The sequence below is a fragment of the Saimiri boliviensis genome, chromosome 19 (assembly GCF_048565385.1).
Source record: "Saimiri boliviensis isolate mSaiBol1 chromosome 19, mSaiBol1.pri, whole genome shotgun sequence".
NCBI lineage: Eukaryota > Metazoa > Chordata > Mammalia > Primates > Cebidae > Saimiri > Saimiri boliviensis.
In genome coordinates this window covers 23590709-23613007 of record NC_133467.1, presented here as the reverse complement: position 1 = coordinate 23613007, position 22299 = coordinate 23590709, and the positions used below count along the sequence as shown (strand labels likewise).

The 22299-nt window shown below is 39.0% G+C and overlaps 1 protein-coding gene across 2 annotated transcripts in view; it reads right to left on the bottom strand.

Moving 5' to 3' along the window:
* Positions 1 to 1822: 1822 nt before the first annotated feature.
* The window catches only part of SELE (selectin E), a 37508-nt gene continuing 17031 nt past the window's right edge, over positions 1823 to 22299 (bottom strand). The window contains exons 1-14 of one of the 2 annotated variants that reach the window (XM_003925392.4): positions 12955 to 13063; positions 12559 to 12643; positions 11697 to 12080; positions 11050 to 11157; positions 9652 to 9837; positions 8698 to 8883; positions 8391 to 8579; positions 7256 to 7444; positions 6947 to 7135; positions 6559 to 6735; positions 5897 to 6004; positions 5093 to 5114; positions 4915 to 4987; positions 1823 to 3687 (exon numbers count right to left, since the gene is read on the bottom strand). In XM_003925392.4, the coding sequence (XP_003925441.1) occupies positions 4930 to 4987; positions 5093 to 5114; positions 5897 to 6004; positions 6559 to 6735; positions 6947 to 7135; positions 7256 to 7444; positions 8391 to 8579; positions 8698 to 8883; positions 9652 to 9837; positions 11050 to 11157; positions 11697 to 12080; positions 12559 to 12616 (1854 nt within the window). In that variant the 5' untranslated portion in view covers positions 12617 to 12643; positions 12955 to 13063 and the 3' untranslated portion in view covers positions 1823 to 3687; positions 4915 to 4929. Of the gene's footprint in view, positions 3688 to 4914; positions 4988 to 5092; positions 5115 to 5896; positions 6005 to 6558; positions 6736 to 6946; positions 7136 to 7255; positions 7445 to 8390; positions 8580 to 8697; positions 8884 to 9651; positions 9838 to 11049; positions 11158 to 11696; positions 12081 to 12558; positions 12644 to 12954; positions 13064 to 22299 lie in introns of those variants that run through there. The other variant, XM_074389806.1, reaches the window with a different exon arrangement.

Below are 22299 nucleotides of genomic sequence, written 5' to 3'. Positions count from 1 at the left end.
CTAATTATTCAACACAGAGGTGGATGTGATCATCATTGCAATGTGTAAGTGAATGTTACACATTGTCCACTTTTCCCAAACTACACAGTGTTATATGGTATATGAGCCAATCAGTGGTGGCAAAGCTCCAGAAATACCACCTAGACATCAAGGACTCACTAAACTAATCAATCCATAGTCCTTTGTCAGTAATTTCCAAACTTCGTTGTGCATACAAATCACTTGGTAACATTTAAAAAAAAATACACACAACATTCACTCCCAATCCTACTGAATCAGAATATTTCGGGTTGGTTCAGGAACAGATTCCAGATTTTTTTAGAGCCCAAGGTTTACATAATTTGAGGTGTTTTTTTGAGAAAAAGAATGTAAAAGTGTCTTGCTTTTATAGATTTTACAAAGATGTATTGCTATGTAAACACATTTCTAAGACCAAGGCCCTTGTAATGTAAAGGTTCATCTAAGTAGCAGACCCTGAAGCTTAATTTTCATTAAGATCGAGGTAACTTACCTGTAGGTTATGGTTTAGGAATGTATCTGTGTGTGTGTATCTGTGTACACATGAGCATGTATGTTTGTGTGCATGTTTTAAGCTCCCAGGTTGAGTGAACACAAAACTAGATCTTTCCCTTCTGTAGCATCTGTACTGTTTACTCTATGTACCTCAATATTTTTTCTTTTAGTATCTTTTCTTTTTCTCTCTTATTACTTCCTCTTGTGCTATTTTTCCACCTCCCTTTTTTAAAAAAAAAAAAAATTCCCTTCTATTTCTATTAATCTTTAGCCCTTACAATGATTCCTACAAGTCCCATTTCTATATTTGGGGATTGAAATAATTGCTGGACTTTTGAGAGATGGAGATATTAAATTGCAAACTGGCAGTAGAGGGGGGCAGTTGATACATAACTGGGTTTTAAACTCTAGCCTACTGAGGCAACTCATTCTGTTTGTTGAAAAATGATTCTACTTTTTATGATGAGCCAAAATATGCATTCATTCATTCATCCATGCATTGATTTACTTATTCAATTAATATTTGTTGGATATCCATTCTGCATCAGGAATGTGCTAGGTTCTGGAAATACAGCAACAAACAAGGTAATTTTTCCCTACCCCTAAGAAACTTAGAGTTTAGTGGGGAAGACAGACATTAAACAAACAATTACACAAGTAATTATTTATCACAATTAAAGGAAGGAAGACAAATATGGGTTAAAGAGGAGACCTAGTCTAAGTAGCCAATTCTCATGAAGGGACATGTATTAGTTGGAGTTCTCCAAAGAAACAGAATCAATAGTGTGTGTGTGTGTGTGTGTGTGTGTGTGTGTGTGTGCGCGCGCGCGTTGGGGGCTGGTATTTTTTATAGAAATTGTGTCACACAATTATGATAGCTGAGAAGTCCCATGCCCTGCTGTCTACAAGCTGAGAACCAGGAAAGGCAGTGCAATACTTCAAAGTCCAAGGGTTCTAGAACCAAGAGTGCCAGTGTTGGAGGGCAGGAGAAGATGTGGGGGTCCCAGCTTAAACAGAGAGTGAATTCACTCTGCCTCTAACTTTTTGCTCTACACAGGTCCTCAATGGGTTGGAATGGATAATGGCCACCCATGTTGGTGAAGGCAGTCTTTGTAGTCTACCAATTAAATTCTAATCTCTTCAGAAATACCCTCACAGATAATCGAGAAATAATGTTTTTTCAGAGTGATAGAAATCTTCTGGAGTCAAACAGTGGTGATAGTTGCACAATACATTTTTAAAGGGTAGATTTTATGGCATGTGAGTTTTATCTAAATACAATTTTTAAGAAAGAGCCTTAACACAGAGATAAATATAAACACGTTTATTGTCAACTGTTATAGTATCATGTCAAATAGGTCTGACATAAGCTTAAATAAATACATACTTTAAAAATTATAAAATATTTTAAGTTATAATTTAAAATTCTCAATAAAACTCAAACACAAACCACATCGGTATTTCACAGAGCTAATGTCTAATGCAGTTTACATAAATATTTACAACACTTAAACAATTTCAAAGAAAAAAATTCATTCCATACATAGCCTGATCACAGTAGTTGTTCTCTGTTATTTCCCGGAGTTTTTCTGCCCCTTAAAAAGGGGCTGATCTGATCCTTATCACATGGCCCTTTTGACTGCTGGCTTTGTCATTGCCAGTGTTCAGACAGAACTTCTCTGAAACTTTTTTTTCAACACATGCTAAGTTAATGGAAGTGTAGGAGAGTTTTGATTCTCACACTCCGTAAGGCTAGAGCAGCTTTGACAATTACTAACCAAGAATTTCTCATTGCCAGCGATCAACTGAAAACTGGAGGTTCCTCTGGAATTTTAAAATCTGCTTATAAATAAACATAAATGCTTGCTCACACAGGCTGTCCTCTCTTTCAGAGCACCCTAACATACAGAAGAAAACAAATAGGGAATAACTATTAGACATCTTCATTCTTTAAAAGTCTACCAGATGACTCTTTTATATGGTGAGTTTCTATCATGAATTTTAAATCTTCCATAATACACAAGGATTATGTTTACATATTACATCTGACAAACATCTTTGTAGGAATGCAAAGCACATCCATCCTCTGCATTCTTTTCCAACAAAGACATTCATAAAATTGTACCTTCGTGCATTTGCATTTATGCCTTTATTAGATCAAAACATTTGACCTCATGGAAGTGTTTCATCGTGGAAACCACATATTTCTGAAAAATATACCTGACAATATACAAATGTTTCATTCAGTTTTTACTCTCAGATATCACCATGTTTTTAAAAACCAACTGTAGTAAAAACACTCAGAACTTTACACTGATTAACATCATGCCTTGCTAGGGAACAGGCGTTTCCCTATTTGAAATAAATTTGTAAGAGATGTAACATAATTTGTTAACAAACAAAGAGGGGGTAATCTAGGATAAGTAACTTTTACCCGTAACAGTTTACAACATTTACATATTTACAAGTTTTTTGAGTCCCTACACCACTTGTATTGAATGAAGAATTATGGAAGATTATAATATATTCAATGCAAGTAAAAAAGATCACAATCTTTAAGAACTCTTTAAGAAGCACTGAATCCCATAGGGATGAAAGTGATTACACTGTGCACAGTAACCCTCACACAGAGCGTTGAGTAGGATTTGCACCATTAACATCCCTCCATGCATTCAAAATCTGTCATTTTTTCAAGTTAGAAATAGAATATTTTTAGCCATTTTTTCCCTCTGAACTCTTGATAATTATTATTCATTCTTATGACAGCAACTGTGGAATCAGCTTTTGAAACTGTGAAGGGCAAAAGAAAGAAACAAAGCCATAAAATGTTGTGTTTCTATGTCAAGATTTCACAGCAAGTGAGGGAGAGTTAGAAAAGGATTCTGAGATTTCACAGTCGTGGTCTCTTCACCTTTGCTTGGAAGAAAATGTCCTTTCCTTTCATTAGCCAACACTTTCTTGACCCTGAGAGTAGGAAAGAGAAAACTGAGTCCATTCAGTCAATGGCTGGCCTTGCCCACTGGACTTTGATCCATTGAAGTTGTGGTGGGTGTCACGGTTTCAGCCATAAAGGCTTGTGGTATAGCAGGCAAGAAGGGCCAGAGACCCGACAAGAGTTCTCTGTCTCTATTGTCTTCAGTGTATCCCTCTAGTTCTCCAGATGCACCTGTGTTTCTGCAAATATAAGCATGCATATCATCAGAACACTTAATATTCTGCATACTGATACTGACAACAAAATGTACCTTCTAACACAGACCACTGAATACATTCTCACTAGGATAGTGCATGTAGGAACATCAAATTCTATTCAGTTAGGACAGTGATGATGGATACATATTATACATCTGCCAAAACCTACAGAATATACAACACAGAATGAATCCTAATGTAGCTTGTGGATATTAATGAATAGCAATGTATCAATATTGAACTCTCATCTGTAACACTAATAGAAGGTGTTAATAACGGAAAATTGGAGTGGGTGGTGAGGAGCTATGTTGAAGCTCTGTATTTTCTGCTCAATTTTTCTGTAAACTTAAAACTGCACACACACACAAAGTTCTTTTAATTTTTAAAAAAGTATTCAGAAGGACTTGACCCTTCTAAAAATTCTTACAAAGCAGGTCAGAGTGGTTAAGAATACAAATTCTAGAACCCAACTGCCTGGGTTTGGATCCTGGCTATACCACTTACTAGCTTTGAGATTTCAGGCAATCTACCTAACTTTTCTCTGTCTCATTTTCTTTATCTGTGTGATTGAAAATAAAGTAACAGGCTGGGCCCAGTGGCTTATGCCTGTAATCTTAGCACTTTGCAAGGCCAAGGTGGGCAGATAACTGAGGTCAGGAGTTCAAGACCGGCCTGGTCAACATGACAAAACCCTGTCTCTACCAAAACTACAAAAAATAGCTGAATGTGGTGGCAGGAACCTGTAGTCCTAGCTACTCGGGAAGCTGAGGCAGGAGAATCGCTTAAACCCAGGAGGCGGAGGTTGCTGTGAGCCAAGATTGCACCACTGCACTCCAGCCTGGGTAACAGAGTGAGATTCCATCTTAATATTAAAAAAAAAAGATAAAAGATAAAAGAAATATAGTAACAGCCCTATCTCACCGAGTTCCTAGCTTAGAAAAGTTACTAGAATATAGTAAGTGCTATGTAAGGGTCAGCTATCTTCATTATTATTATCTGTCATAAATGAAATTACACAGTAAAGTGAAATCTCACTTTCTTTCCTCTCCTACAAAAAAATAAAACAACTTTCCAGAACAATACCCTGAAGGTGACAATTTCTCCCCCTCTCCCTCCCTGAGACATTGGCAAGTTTGGAAGGTTCAAGGAGAAACAGAGCATGTAGAAAAGACACCTCTCTTGTAACCATTTGTAATTTACAAGTCTTACCTGATTCTTTTGAACTTAAAGGATGTAAGAAGGCTTTTGGTAGCTTCCATCTGATTCAAGGCTTTGGCAGCTGCTGTGGAATACATGAGAACACTAGGTAAAGCACTGTTTTCCGACATGAAGAGAGAAAAATGTGTGGAATGTTCAATGGCATGCTTTGTATAAGAATGCAACTTACCTGGCAGGAACAAATTTCTTGGCTGCAAAAGAAAAAACAAACAAAAATCATTAATTCAAAGTAAATGATGTTTAAGAATATGTTAAGTCCAGATACAATCTGACTTAATTCATTAAGAGTTACAAACTCAATGCCTCAGGGCCTCTGCAATAATTAGAGCACAAGCGTGGCTCCGTGGCATCTAGGGTAAAATGCAAAGTGCACACCCATCCAAAGGGCATAGCAGCTTCCTAAAGCCAGCAGATAGCTACGGGGTTATCTTGCCTGATTCAGCTCCCAATTATTCATGAGAAGTCCAAAATCTGAATTTAAATGTGAGATTTCCTATTTTGTAAATGTCAGAACTTAACTCAAAAATGTTTTAAGTACTTTTAAACATGTAAGCCAAACGAACCATGAGTGTAGTCAGATGTGCTTGCATATTCCTTAAGAGAGACTCCCAAATTTAAGCTTATACTCCAAATAAATCTCCTTAGGAAGGATTTTATCCATTTTCCTTAAAGCGCTCATGATGGCAGTCTCATTGCACAACTCCTGGAGGCATCATATAATTCAATATGAATAGCACCCCCTGCAGTTGCACAATATTAGTCACAACTAACATTTCTATTTCCTAAAACTCTTCTCATATTGAGTTGTACTACTAACTCTTTTCCTAAGACTGCTGCTTAATTACACTGCATTTATTAGTGTTTATCCAGATTCTAATTATTGTTCAAATTTGTAAGCAAGACCATGACTTATCAACGAGAAAGAAATGTATTTTAAAAAACATTTCTGAAGTGCATCCATAAATGTCCTCACCTTTCCGAAGGAATTTCCGAAGCCAGAGGAGAAATGGTACTAATGTTAGGAAAGAGATTCCAGCAGCAGAAAGTCCAGCTGTCAAGGGAATGTTGGACTCAGTGGGAGCTAAAAAAACAAGAGAGGAAGAAATGGCATGAGAAGGAACTGATGTTAAAGTCTTTCTGTCCTGTCCATTTGGCCTTTTTCTGTACACTGATTACTAGGAGCAGAAGAGCTATCTAGTTTAATACAAGAAGCAGAGATGTGGCATTAGAGGCCTTTGAGATTTGCTCCAAGCCACCTTCCAAGTTATTTCCACCATAGCTTCCACCACCGGCAGGCAGAGCTCTAACTTGCCAAGCGTGTTCACAGTACCACATCGCACTTGGTTAACAAACACTGCACTTGGTGCTCTTGCTCTCACTCCCTCTTATTTTCCATGTCCCCTTTCTCCTTTCCTCTCTATGTCTCCTTTTTCCAGTCGTCAGAATTCTGTCCATTCCATCAACATGCAACTTCTGTTGTTTCTCTGTCTATCCTCATAAAATTTAATATTCACAATTTGTTAACCTGGGCAAACTTTCTGGTTTGGATATAATGGATAATTGATTACTGTAACAGGATAGCTGCCCCTTTTTCTCTTTAATCCCCCAGACAACCACCATCAATCAATGCATCACCTTCACAGGTAGGCAGCATCCCAGACCAGTGTCCTGTGGCACCACACATCAGAGCTGCTGAGCCATTGAGCGTCCATCCTTCCGAACATGCGAACTTGCACACAGTGCCAAACACAGGCTCCCCACTGCAGCTCATGTTGATCTTTCCCGGAACTGCCAGGCTTGAACATTTCACCACTGCAAATGTTAGGTACGCAGGTAGAGTTTCAGAAAAATCTACTGGAAAACTTCTAAAACTCACTTAAAAGTCAACAAAAAACATAATGTATAAGCACTACTTAGTTTTTGGCATGTAGGAAATTAAGATCAAACCCCTTGGGGCAATCTAGGTTCAGAAACTTATGGGATATTTGACTTGTGCCCTAAAAAAGTCTGCACTCAATTCTACCTTGGCAGGAAGGAACTTCTTGTGTCCATTGTCCCTGAGATGTGCACTCAAGTCCAGTTGATCCATGTAATTCAAATCCCTCCTCACAGCTGAAGGCACAAGAGGACTTGTAGGTGAATTCTCCAAGCGGGGAATGAGCACACCTCACCACGCCCCTTGGGAGCCGGTAAACTGCATCACATCTCACAGCTGGAACACATGAGAGAGCGCTTTAGAAGTTTATTTGCATCTCTGGTTTCCCAAGATAACCAAGTTCCTAAGCTCTTCAATAGTTTTTATCTTAAAATAAAACAAAAACAAAGACCATACCTTCACATGTGGGCTTCTCATTGTCCCACTCCCCTGTGGGGCCACACTGGAGCCTTTTGGAGCCCTTCAACACAAATCCCTGCTCACAGGAGAACTCACAGCTGGACCCATTCTGGAAGCTGCCAGAAGCACCAGGAAGACAATTCATGTGGCCTCGCTTGGGGCTGGACAAGACTGTGCACTGGAAAGCTGAGACATCAAAATGATGGTCAGAAAATATTGCAGTGGAACTAGAGAGTATTTGGCATTCGTTGAGTGAACCCTGTTCATTCAAGCAACACTTGGATAACTGAAGAGTCTTTATAATTCCCTGGACAAATGGGAAGATGGGTGTGGTGTTGTTGTTGTTTTTGAATTTCAACCCCCTCACTGATCGTGGCACTAATTAAAAGACTAATTAACAGGAATATTAGTTCCTGGGCACTGTTACCTAACATGCAAAAGAAGTTGTGGTCAAGGGAACGATTTCACACAGTCTGAGGACAACATATGGGTCATGGATGTTTATAGATGGTGCCAAAAAGAAAGAAAGAGAAGAAAGCACCCCTATAAAATTTATCTGCTTTGCAGTTTGGTTTTTGTGTTATAACGTTTTGCTACTGGAAATCATTCTGTGCTGGCTTTGGCTAGGAGAAAACCAGTGCCTGATGGTAAAAACTGCTTGTTTTCAATATCCTTGCTCTTACATTAAAGTGAATTAAAGTGTACTGCTTATATATATATCAATACTATTGCTGTAACTGACACCATGCTTGAAACAGTCACATCACTGCTAATTGTGAGCCATTTCAGAAGAAAGGTGTGATGAGTTTTAGATTCAAATCATGTTCTCATTATTCTGCTTCCTGAATTTTCTAATATGATTCCTTCAGATTAAGAATTCTGTCTACTCTATGCTAATGTCTATAAAGTTATATTAGCACATCACAGTTCAAAAAGCAGCAAAGCATTCATTCTTAATACATATGATCATTTCCCTGGCCAAACTAGTTATTTTAAATGAATCTCAAAGATTTGAGTGTTGCTCATCAAATCTGATTTCCATAGTTAAAGTGGGTATTGGGTTTTTTTCACTGTCCAAGTTTGAAGATGATTGCTCTTTAAGAAAGTATAAATCAAAGGATCTCAAGCTTACCTTCGCAAACTGGGATTTGCGGTGTCCATGTCCCTTGAGTGGTACATTCAACCTGGGCTGGACCCTGCAGCACGAAGCCTTCCTCACAGGTGAAGTTGCAGGAAGAGTTGAAGGTGAACTCTCCAGCAGGGGAATGGCTGCACTTCACAGAGCCATTCTGAGGCTCAGGGATAGCCCTGCATGTCACAGCTGTAACAAATGTGCCCATAGAATTAGTTTAGTAGGGGGCATAGAATTAGTTTACCCATTTCCAGTATTGGGAAAAAGAATGTTAATAGTATTAAGTCTCCATGTGAAGCAACTCTACCTTTACACATTGGCTTCTCGATGTCCCAATTCCCAGATGAGGTGCACCGAAGGCTCTGGGCTCCCACTAGTTCAAATCCTTCTTCACAGTCAAATGTACAGGTTGTGTTCCATGGGAAGCTTCCAGGACTTTGGAAACAGTCCACAAACCCATTGGCAGGATTTGTCAAAGCATCACACTCCACCACTGGGGATTTGAAAGAGCACCGTGAATTTTACAGAAGAATGATATTTTCACTTCCTTTTGAGCTGGGTGTATAACAGAGTGAGGAAGCTGCCTTCAAAGGGTAGATCCCAAAGTCCTGTGTCAATTCTTAGGGACATGCACAGCCAGAATAAAAACTTTTATCCTTTTTTATGGCTATTTCTATCTTCTCCGATTAATTTTTACTTTGTCTATGCTGAGTAGTCTCTAACCTATGTTATCATTTACATGAGGTAAAATTTTAAAAAAAAAAAGATTCTTGACTGGGAGTTATGACTAGTACTGACATACATTGGCCATTCATTTATTTTAGCCTATCAGAACCTGAAGAACTGATTTTTTCTTTTTTGGCCTCTGGTTCAGAAAGATACCATTGAAAGAGAAAAAAAGATACTGAGACTGCTTGATGATCACGGTCTTAAGTTGGTCCCATAGCATGGAAAAGCTAAACAGGGAAACAGGATGAGAAAGTCATCCAGAGTTCTAGAGCTTTACTGTTTTATGGTCTCCTTTACAAATTACCAGAGCCCCAGAAACACCCATTCCAAACATAGAATAAAAACTTCTCTCAACCCAAGCAGGTACTAGGTTATCCATACACATTGGCTAAGAGAATAAGTTGTATTAAAAACAAAGACAGAAAAAAAAAGAACTTTCCTGAAGTTTTGAAAATGTTATAAGTTGGATTTAAAAACAGAAGCAAGAAGGGATGGCTTGGAGAATGTTCCGTGCATTCTGAGAGGGATTTACCATTGCAGGCTGGAATAGGAGCACTCCATTCTCCAGAGGACATACAGTGTGTGGCCTCCACGCTGCTTGGCTGGTAGCCTCCATCACAGCTGACAGAGCAGGAAGAATTGTAGCTGAAGTTTCCCAGTGGGTGACTGCAAACCAGGCTTCCATGCTCAGGGGATTCCGGGGCTGTACAGTTCACAACTGAAACAGAAACCCAAATCAGCTCTGCACATCTCTCACCTTACACAGTTAAGAACACTGGAAACTACAACGACAGGGGTTTTTTTCAGTTTAAAAATTTATAAAAATTTTTAATGGAATAAGTAAAATTGACTGTAATTCTACCCTTTTTCTTTTAGTTAAGAAAATATTGATCCACAACAACAACAACAAAAAACCACAACCACAACCACAAAAAAAAGAAATATTCAGTGATACGGAGAGAGTAGGGTAATTGTGTTTATCTCAAAACTGGTCGAATTATATAAACAAACAAAAACAGCAAATTGAGGTGCTGCAACAAATTCCTGGTTACTTTTCTCACAACTGCCAAAAATACTACAGTAAGCTTCCACCCAGGGTAAGAACCATCCACGAAGCTATATTTCAAGTTTAAGTATTAGAGTACATTACGAATTTTAAAACCCTAATGCTGCACTGTCTAATATATTAGCCACTATCTATTTGTGGCTACTCAAATTAAACTTGAATTTGTTGAAATTAAATGACATTTAAAATTCAGTTCCTCAGCGTCACCAGCTACATTTCAGGTACTCAATAACCACATGTGGCTCGTCACTACACACTGTACAGCACAGCTATGGAACATTTCCATCATCACAAAAAGCTCTACTGCACAACACTAGGCTAAGGGACCTTGGAGAGAAGCTAATCTAACTCTCTTAATTTACAGATTTAGAAACCGAGACCTCATTTCATTCAAGTGACTAACTCCATGCTACACAGCTAGTCATTACAGAGCCAGAGCATGATCAAAGATGCCCTGGACTCTGTAGCTCACTCATTTCCACTGCAACATCTTGTTACCACCTAGATGATGTGAGTACCTGCTCCTGGCAGGGACACAAAACTACAGTTCATTGAATGTGTCCTGTGCGCCAGGCACCATGTAACCATGAGCCTATGAAGTTTGCACTATAATTATCCTCAGTTTACAATGAGAAAACTGTGGCCTAAAGAGATAAATTATCTTGTCGGGATGCCATAATAAATAACTGGTGAATCTAGGACTCAAACCCAGAAGCGTCTGACTTAATAGTTTCAGCTCACCATCACCAAATGACACCATCTGCACTAGAGAAAGAAAGGCATGCAGACGTAACTCTGAAGCCAGCAAGAATGTGAGATGGTGCTGCCATCTCAAGTGAAGGAACAGGGGAGAACCAGACTTACCTTGCTCACACTTGAGTCCACTGAACCCAGGAGCACACTTGCAAGTGTAATTATTGATGGTCTCTACACATTCGCCGTGGACACTGCAGGATGTATTGGTGCAGGCAGCTGCACAAAACACAAAGCATCATGAGGACTATTACTGTGCTTTTTCTGAGTGCCTTTGAATTTAGAATCAACAGTGTGCAACAGAGACATCAGCAGTGCTACAGAGTACCACGAATTTTAACTGAAGTGTTTTACAAAGTGCCAAATCGGAGTTTCAGGCCCATTGATCTTAAACCTTGATGCTAATGTACATATGTTGGGAGTATAGTTGTGGCTGGCACCTACCATAGAAAATTTACTTCTTCACAAACTCTGAAGACAGGTCCCCTACCACAAATAAACCGGTAACTAAAATATGTACTGTGTATTTTTACATGCAAAGAACTGTACATATGCCTACAGTATTTATATACATTATATATATATATACATTCTTGTTCACAGTCACACAAAGCAGTGAAAGAGAGAAACTTTAGCAGTTAAACAGAATCTTTTAGAACATAAAATTACCACAACAGAGAGCAACTTTGGCATGCCGTAAATTTGCCAAGACGCGCGCACACTGAAACGCCCTCCCACTGCTGCTGCAAACTCCCTACCTGTGTAGCACAGGGCCAGCTTCTTCTTGCTGCACCTCTCATCATTCCACATGCCCACGTCTTTGTCTCTCTTGATGTAGATTTCCACGCAGTCCTCATCGTTTTGCTTATTGTTGGGTTCACCTGGAGCCCAGTTCCTGGCTGCTTCTGTCAAAGGTTTCTGGGTTCCTACCCAGACCCACACATTGTTGACTTTTCTGATTCCAATCCAGTAATAACTTGGTGAATAGCTCAATATGGAGTTTAGGTACTCAATCTCTTCTTTGTTTTGAATTGCAACTAGATGTGTGTACCTTTGCTGACAATAAGCACTTGCCTCATCATAAGTCATAGTTTCCGTGGAGGTGTTGTAAGACCAGGCTCCACTCTCTTTAATGAGAAGCACTAGGGGGAGAAAAAGACAAGAAATGGTAGGGTTTGGTGCCGTGGTGGTTTAACTCTGATAGCTGTACTTCTTATTGTCTTATTTTCGGCCTACTGTGGGCCAAAATGTTTGTGGCATGGCCCAGAATTTTTTCGCCTTTTCAAAAGGAAGAGGTATTTATGAAGAAACAACTACTAATTTTTTTTATCAAGCACTTAGTATACACCACAAAGCACGGTTTGAGGTACTTTCTAAGAACCATGCTATTGAATCCTCACAGAGCATCTGGAAAGTAAGTCATTTATGATCCACACTTTACACTTAAGGAAAGAGAGACACTAAGAGGTAATGAAAATGGCCCTGAGCCCTGGGCAGGCAGAGGTCAGGGATGCTGCCTTATATCCTGCACAGGACAGCCCCAGCCAAGGAAGGATATTTTCAGTCTGAAATATCTATAGTGGGAGAATGAGAAATCCTTGTCTAATGACACTGACTTACCGAAAGTGAGAGCGGAGAGAAACTGTGAAGCGATCATGACTTCAAGAGTTCTTTTCATCTGAAGGTTTAGGCTTGAAATACTTTCCTGGGGAGAAAAAAATGCAAAATGAATTAGAGAAGGAAATCCTGGGCAGCCAGTTGCATTATTCTACCATGATCTTTAAGGCAGCATCCTAAGATTTTGGGTAAAGGATTTCAGTGCTGTAATCTTTGTTTCAGAGTTTAATTAAATAAATAAATACAAAATTTAAGATTTTCATCTTTTAGGTCAAAGAGAAAAGACAGGTTTTAGCTACAATACAATAAGAGCTTATACAGATGTGATTTTTATTAGAAGGCCTTTTGTATTTCTGTTTCATGGCCCCAGGCTGCCCTTGTAAAGCGTTCTGCACTGACCGTTTTGTGAAGCAGTTGTTCAAACACAGGATCTCTCAGATGGGTATCACTGCTGCCTCTGCCTCAGGTCAGTATAGTAGTTTTGATGAGAAGTCAGCCAAGAACAGCTGAACACTACTACGGCTGAGGCCCTTTTATAGGAGGGATTGCTTCCTGTGAATAATAGGAGGATATTGTCCAAATCCAGTAAAGAGGAAATTCCCAATGGCAACCAAAAACTTTCCCGGGAATATCCACGATCCTTAAAATTACAATGATGTCAGAACTCTGTCTCTTGAAGCTACTTCACCTTTGTCCATGCCTTTATATTTCATATGCAATTTCATTAATATGACACAAATGTATGATTTTTTAATTCTTATAAAGTCTATGTCTTTAAAAAGTTGTAAAACTTTGCTTGTTAGTAGTGTCTCTCATGTAGTTGTGGTAATAATTACCAAGAATATGTTTGTCACCCACAGTCCACTACCTTCAATTTCTCATTCATAGCTGTCAATAACCAATCACTACTCATTTTTTCTTTCTTTTACACCTGCCAGTTTAACATGCTGACAGAAGGACAAATCAGAAGGTAGATATTAATCTTCAGATTTTTCATAGCAGTTATGCCTAAATTAAAATATTATCTAAAAATAATATCTACCACTCAAATAGTTAAAATAATGCCCTATTTTAAAAAAAATAATTAAAATGGGAAAGAGATGTTTATATCTGAGAAAGGTTCATGGTTTGTTCAGTAAAAAAAGAAAAAACTATGTATACATATGTAATTGGTCCAAATTTTGTTTAAAATTTTTTAAATGTAAATGTGCAAAGAATAAAAACTCTTCCACAATATTAACAATGACTATCTCTGGATGCCAGACTTGGGATACTTTTTATATCCTTCATTATTATTTTCAGAATTTTTTAATTTTTTCAATTTTCCTTTTTTTCACCTTTATAGTAACAAGAATACAATTTAAAGAAACTTGTCTTTAGGTCGAGTGTGGTGGCTCAGGCCTGTAATCCCAGCACTTTGGGAGGCCAAGGAGGGCAGATCACCTGAGGTCAGGAGTTCAAGACCAGCCTAGCCAACATGGTAAAACCCCATCTCTACTAAAAATACAAAAATTAGCCAGGGCATAGTGGTGTATGCCTGTAATGTCAATTACTGGGGAGGCTGAGGCAGAAGAATCGCTTGAACCCAGGAGGTAGAGGTTGCAGTGAGCTGAAATTGCACCATTGCACTCCAGCTTGGGCGACAGCAAGACTCCATCAGAAAGAAAGAGAGAAAGAGAGAGAGAGAAGGAAGGAGGGAGGGAAGGAAGGAAGGAAGGAAGGAAAACTTGTCTCCAAATGCAGCAGAAGGAGATGTATGTGGTGTCTTACATTTCTGCTTTTCATTTTGACATTTCTTCTGGGTGATTGTATATACATTCCCCAACTCTGCATCCTATTCAATCTAAATGATAGCAACAGTAAATGGGATCATTTTAGTTTCATATTCTGTAGGTTTTCAGAACTCAAGTCAATCCTGTATCTACAGCTTTTTAAAACAGGAGGTCGATCTAAAAATGTACTATCAGCAGACATGAAGGAGTAGTGGTAAAAGCCTTATTTTTCTCTTTACTCGTTGGCACTGGTCTTTCTGTGTTCACAAAGATGTCAAGACCCAAACCAAACAAGAAAAATTCCAAAAAACACAACTGATTTTAAAAAAAATAATAACCTAATTAACTAATTTAATTCAACCCCTATCAAAAAGCATAGAATTTATTCCTTCCACCTTCCTAATCTCTTATATGATCTAGATACTGACATTATTCCAATTCTTTATCCAACTTTACTTAGCGAAATGTGATTGTTTCTTCAATAAATTCAGGAGAGTAATCACTCATACAATGTGTATTTAGATTTTAGGGAAGAATGTCAAGCCGGGTGAATACATTATCCCTATGTATTTTATTTTTAATAAAATGTGAATACATAACCTGTCATTTTTAAAAAGCATGGCTAAATGTATAGTGTAGCCAAATCTTAAAAAAACGACTTATCTTCAATATCAATCAAGTACCTAATAATTATTTTGCAAATAGAAATTAGTCATAAATATCCCTAGATAACTACCCTTACGATTGTAAATTTTTCATAACTAAGCTTACAGTTTATCTCGTCCTCTTTTTTAAATTAGTTCAAATATATCTAAAAATATCCCCAGTGGTGATATAGCTTCTATTTTATTTACAAATATATGTCATAGACCCTCAATTATAATCTCTAACATTTATTGAGTGCTTACTATGTGCCAGGCTAGGTTTGAGCATTTTGTATGTTCATCTATTGATTATTTAATCCTTACAACAGCTTATGAAATAGGTACCCCTAGTATCCCCATTTTACAGATGAGGAAATTGAGCAACTGGGGATTTTATCTCATTCAAAAGCACAGAGCTAAGGGTTGAAACCCAGGCAGTTGACATCCAGAGCCCACTCCCTTAACTGCTACTCCAAACCATGATTTCTTCTGTTGTTATGCCCTGAGATTCCCTGTTCTACCCAAGTTCCCTGGACTCTTTATGCCTTCTTCCTGAGACCTCCTTGACCATCACAGCTCTCCACTGAGAGGGCTGTGTCCTGGGTTCTGAGACATGGGGGCTGGAAGTGACCCCAGGGGCAGCGAGCAGTAGGGAGAGGATGCAGTGAGAACAGACTCGGGCTCCCCAGTGTGTAGGGAGAAAGTGGACAAAGGAAAAAACAAGCAAGGCAAGCAGAGCCATGCCTAGGTAACACTGAGCCCTAAGCCACACTTCCCACAAGTTTCTGATTCAAAAGCAAATTTTCTCTACCGCAAAAGGGCAAAATGATTATTCTAAATTTACATTGAGAAAGCTTCAGGGAGAGAATCTAACATTGGAAGAATAAGACAAATAAGGAGAGGAAGAGGTAAGTGAGTAACAGTAACTTATATGTAGGTACTATATATATTATATATATATATATATATATATATATAATATTATGAAAGAAAAATAGAATCTCAAGATGCTAAATTCACTATGCCAAAGGGAAAGTTAAGCTTGAGAAGTGAGTCATGCAAAACCCTTCTTCCTTTTGTTCCCAAATAGCTGTAATTTCACATGATTACTTTATCGTATAAAGCAGTAATTTCACATGCTTACTTTATTGTGTACTGAGCACGAGATGAATGGATAATTTCGCTCTACTCCCTTCTTTTTACATGTAAAGTGTAGACTCACTGAGTGTTCATCAGAGCCTTGCAACAATAAATACTTGCCTAATTGCCAACCCGTCTTTCATTTTTTTTTTCTTCCCCTCCTGCTTGCTCTTTCCTCTCTAAAGATGGAAGTTCCCAAAACCCTCTGGAAAAAGTACAGGTCACAGATCTTACAGTGACTCGTGTTTCTTTTTCCTGGGTACATATTCAGCCTTGACAAAATAAACCTCTAATCTATTGAGATATGCTACAATTTCTTTCTGGTTTACAATATGTACATATTTTTATATATCATAGATATATGTGTTTTAACCAGAGGTATGTTATTCAAAATCCACTCACCCTTACAATTATCTGCATTCTCCCACAATATTTTCTATGTCCCGGCCCCTGAGGTTGGGACTGCAAATCAGGTACATGGGTACTGGGAGCTGATGGGCTCCTTTCTGGCTGCCTGGGCTGCTGAAGATGCCATAGACAGACCCGACTTTCCTCTCATGGAGAGACTGTGGCCTGCTCAGGGTAGGAGTGGGGTTACATTCAGACTATAGCTTCTTCACCTGCATTTTCCTGTCAGGATCTCATGCGAGGCAATTGCTTGTTTCTTTGCGGGGGTAGGGGGGATATCGGGCAGTTGAAGAGGAAATTGGGTGAGATCTGAATAACTGGGCATGTTGAATATTATCCCCTTCTTCAAATAATCCAAAATTTCCCCCCAAGAAACAAGCTGCTAGGGGTGCTTCGAATCGCCACTGAATCTTTCAAGCTCTGAAGACATAGCTGGCTGCTACTGGACTGCCAGTTTTCAAGGCTGGCCTCGTAGGGACCCTGTAGGCAATTTCCCACATGGGGGAAGCATCCCCTGCATGGATGAGAATGAAAAGAGGAAAGAAGACCGTGCAAACACAGGCACACCCTAGTGTCTGCCACCAGGGCTATTTCATCTCGGAGGTGTCACCCTTCCTGTCTTTATTGTCTCTTTTCCTGGAAGTCCCTTGTCCTCTCCTCCACACCCTTTAATCAGCCGTCAAAGACTTTTTACCACTTTTACTCTGTGCCCAGGCCCACTCATTTTCACTTTTACGGCAAAGGGAGTAGGAGACAGAGAGAAAGCCAAGATTAGGGACCCTGAGACAAATGTTAGAATTTTAACCAAGGCCACCATGTGGACAGAAGGTTATTAGTTTTAGTGGAAAGTAGCACAGGCCATAACCACATGTGGCAAAAGCATCTGTCAAGGAGTAAACTTATATTTGGTTCCTCAGGGCTGAATGTGACTGGGAAGCAGGGCAGGGGTGTCCTCCTGCCTTCCTGAGGCTGGCTGTTCCCTTACCTCTGGGAAGGCTTATTTTACCTCTGAATGCTTAGTTTTGAAAGCCTTGGTTCCCCTTCTCCCATAAAAAAAAAAGTTCTACTCTGCTAACATCTAAGTTACCTTTGTAGAGTCTTAGGTAGAAGGAGGAAATCCCAATAAAGATTCAACCCTATTTGCAAAATACAAACATGGTATTTCTTGCATTCCCAAAATTGTGAAAGAAAACATTAGTATATCACCACAGTAGAGAATGGCATTTTTTGTTTGATCAAAACCTAAATATATTTAATGAAAATGTGTCTGGCTCTAAGTTTATTTCCCAGAAAGCCATGATTACTCAGGTGGAATTTATCGATATCTTGTAAGATCTGAGTTGAGTAGGAGCTCCGGGCTCTGTCTCACTCTGCTCTCCCACACCCAAGGGGAAGCGTAGGGTTCTCAAACTTTAATATGAAGAAGAATCACCTGGACAGCTCACCTAAAATGCACATCTTTAGTTCCAGTACTCAGAGGATCTGACTCAATAGGTCTGGGTGGAGTCCAGGAATTTGGGCGTTAAATGAATATCTCAGGTGATTCTAATACAGAACATGTAAGATGACCAGATCCCATCACACTTTGAGACATATTGGCCTAGGGCCAAGTAACTTGGAGAAAACACTAGTAAGACCCTATGGTTGGTGCTCAGCTATAGGTATCAGAATTTTGATCAAAATTGTCCTATAATTATGACACCTCTGTTTGGAACTGCAAGGCTAGAACCCCATTTGTAAAGTGTTGAGAAAATATAAGGAAAATTTAGGTGAGTAGTCCTTTGAATTCTTAAACATGAAAGTGAATGTGTAAGAATTTTTACCAAAAAAAAAAAAGAGAGAGAGAATAGCTGTTAAAGAATTAACACAAATATGTATATATTAATTTAGTCTCTTTTCTGATTCCACAGGAGTTTGTAATTTCACTAATTCTCCTTGAGCTTCCAGGATGATCTGAGACTTAAATTTTAATGTGCTTTTTGCTTCCTCTTTGGCAGCCCCTTATCTTGCAGCTTCCGCTTTCTTCTTGGGGACCTAAAAACTAACTAATGGGAATTTCTTCAAAATGAGCCAACTCTGGTGAATTCCCAAAGCGGAAGAAACAAATGAGGATGGGCTGGTTAATTAAGAGAACTTTTCCTGAATATAGCCAGACTGTTTGCCGACTGTTGCTAACATGGGAGAATAAATATCCCTGGGTTTTAGAAGAGCCCCCTCGTTTGTTTTCCTTAGCCATTTGTGCTGCTTGTTTTGTAAGTCAGAAATTTCCTAAAGGACTATTATTAGCTTTGTTCTCGGTGGCTCATGTCAGAAAAATTCTGCTGTGGCCACTTTAAAAAATATAACTTGGATTTTAATGTATCAGAAAATGTAACAATTACAGACAGCTCTAAAAGGGCACTAAATGGCAAAGAAAGTGGTTCACTTTTTTTTTTCTTCCCCAAATCTAAAATAGGTGATTTAGGAGAAGTAGGATCAAAAACAGAATTTTCTAGATCTCTTCAGAGCTCAACAACCGATAAGGTTAATTATGTAAGTCTTTGCTATTTGAAAACGATTGGATTAACCTGATAACAATGAATATTTAAATACAGTGATTTAACACAAGAGATTTCTATTTCACACTAATGAGCTGTGTGACTGGGGTAAGCTTCTTTGCCTCATTAAGCATCCAATTTCCTGAGAACTTATTTATACCAAGAGTGCTTGACTACCATCTCTGCTAACCATGACGTAATATGACAAAGGCATAAATATGGGATATGGGAAAAGGCACTGATTTAAATGAAAGACTTCATTATTTTTCCCTGCTGTGAAGTTTTTTACTAATAATTCATAGGAAGATACCATATTTAGAGTGTTTACGATGGGCCTAGCACTTCACATACATTGCTTCTTACAGATTTTAAAAGTGAAAGGTAGATACTAACCTCATTTTACAGAGGACAAAACAGAGACCTGGAAAGGTTCTGTAACTTCCTAGTGTTTTTTCAGTTAATAAGTGGTAGAGTTGGGCTTCAATCTGTGTTATTCTAAAGTCCGTGTCCTTTTCATTGACTCCATGCCTGCTCAGATTTAAATCTCAGCAGGGAAGTAAACCCTAGTTTTTACATGAGAAAATGTTATAGCGACCTCCTTGGCTTCCTTTACTCCCACCCCAGTTTCGTGAGCTTAGTGTCTTAGGATGCCACTTTAGAAGCAGACCCTGAAATAAGGATGTAGGTGCACGTCATTTATTGGGAAGGTGATCCCAAGAAAGCCTAGTAGGGGAGTGAGGAAGTGAGATGGGGAAAGGAAGAAATTCAACAAAAAAATGTGTTAATAAGCAGGTTACTACTGTGGGCAACCACGGGGCTCAATCGCACTAGGGAACTCTGTCTAGTACAGGAAACCTCAGAGTCTCCCCAAGGAGGGGGCAAGAGGCTTGCCCAAAGTATCCACCAACTTAATCACTGGTTGAGGGCTAACCCTGGGAGGACCTGGTTAATTCCTCTGTACTTTCAAGTGGATTCCTGTGGTCAGAAAAAGCCCTTTAGAATGAATTTCAAGATGCTTGTATTTAGATCAGACATGATCTGAATGCTTGCTGGGACAGGGTGGGCATATTAGTCTTCTGTCACTACCGTAACAGAATACTACAAACTTGATGGCTACCAACAACATCTATTTATTATTTCATAGTTTCTGTGGGTCAGAAGTACAGGTTAGCTTAACTAGTTTCTCTGCTCTGGATTTCACATTGCCAATATCAAGGTGGGCTCTTCTTGGGAGGCCTGGGGATGAATTCACTTCCAAGCTTATTCAGATTATGGCAGAATCTAGTTCCTTGTGGTTGTAGGACCAAGGTGTCTGTTCCCTTGCTGGCTGTTGGCCAGGAGTCATTCTTAGCTTCTAGAGAGTACCTGTATTCTCACTCATGTCCCTACTTACACCTTTATCTTTCAAACCAGCAGTGGCTAATCAAGTCCCTCTCCTCAAATGTCTCCAACTGTGCCTTCTACCTCATTTCTCCTCCATGTACCACATCTGCTACTGCTTGTACGGGCTCATGGGATTACATTGGGTTTACTCAATCCAGGATTATCTCCCTGTCTTAAGGCTAGTTTATTAGTAATCTTAATTCCTTCTACAAAGCCCCTTCCAATAGTACTGAATTAGTCCATTTTCATGCTACTGATAGACATACCCAAGACTGGGCATTTCACAAAAGAAAGAGGTTTCATTGGATTTACAGTTCCACATGGCTGGAGAAGCCTCACAATCATGGTGAAAGGCAAGAAGGAGCAAGTTATATCTTACATGGATGGCAGCAGGCAGAGAGAGAGATTGTACAGGGGAACTCCTCTTTTTAAAACCAACAGATCTTGTAATACTTATTAACTATCACAAGAACAGCACAAGAAAGGCTTGCCTCCATGATTCAATTACTTCCCACTAGGTCCCTCCCACAACATGCAGGAATTCAAGATGAGATTTGTGTGGGGACACAGCCAAACCATATCAAGTACCTAGATTAGTGTTTGGTTAAATAACCAGGGGGCAGACATCTTCAGGAGTAGGGGCATCTTTAGAATTCTGCCCACCATAGTAGGCTGTCTTACAGAGATGTAACACAGAAACTACATGAATGGCTAACCTAAATTAGCACTGTGATGTGATTTCTGACTTGGTCCTTGTCATAGCTTCTCTGCTTAGATGTGAAACTCATCCATGAATGCAGGGTTTGTCTAGACTTTTAAGTGGGACTTAAATATACAAAGTACAGTAGATATTATGGGTGCTTCATCCATGACCCCTTGGCATTTATCTTTCTTGGATAACCCAACTCTATTAGTTTTTGTATCTCACTTATTCCTACGTTGGTGAACTGATGTCCCAGAAATAGACACTTTCTTTTGCCAGTCTTCTTGAACAATAATTATGATTATTAATCTATCAGCTATATCATTAGACACTACTTACTTCACATTAGACACAGCACTTAGGACTTAAGAATACCATGTCATTTGATCATCATAACATGGTCAGGAATTACGGGTTGCTATCCCCATTTTACAAAGAAGGCACTAAGGGTTACAGCTTAAATAACTTGCTTAAGATGTCATAGCGTGTAAGTGACAAAACTAGGACTCAAACTCAGGTCCATCTAACTCCAAAGTCTATGTTCTTGGCTACCACACTGCCTCTCCTATAAGGGACCTGTGATTTTATTGCTATATTCATACCCTACTAACTTTACCATCTCTCATGAATCTGTTTAGAAGAGGGCACACATAGCACAAAAAACATACGTATGCAAAGTAAGGAAGGGCCTATTTACTATGCGGAGCCATTATAATACCTGATGTTTGTGCTAATCCAGTTTTACTATTAATTAGTTGCTGGTGCCCAAATGTTTACTGAGAAATGAGGATAATTTTGGAAGTCAGGATGATGCTTTCTTCTCATAGGATATTTTATTTGTTGTTGTATCTCCAGGCCCCAATACAGCCTGGTTTTTAGTAAATGATCAAAAATATTTGTTGAATGACTAAATGGAGTGACCTGAAACATGTAAAACATTTGTTCATGTGTCCCAATCGTGGATTTCAGGAGAGTAAACATCCTAAATGGAAAGCATGCACACTGTTCTTGCTATATTAATTTGTCACAATATAAAAAAAAAAAGCATCCAGAAAAAGCTGCCAGTCCCTGTGTCTCCCAATACCAAATTGAGCACAGATATGGAGAAGCTAAGGACGAGGGATGGTGGGCCGTGTCTCTATCCTCACCATAGCAAG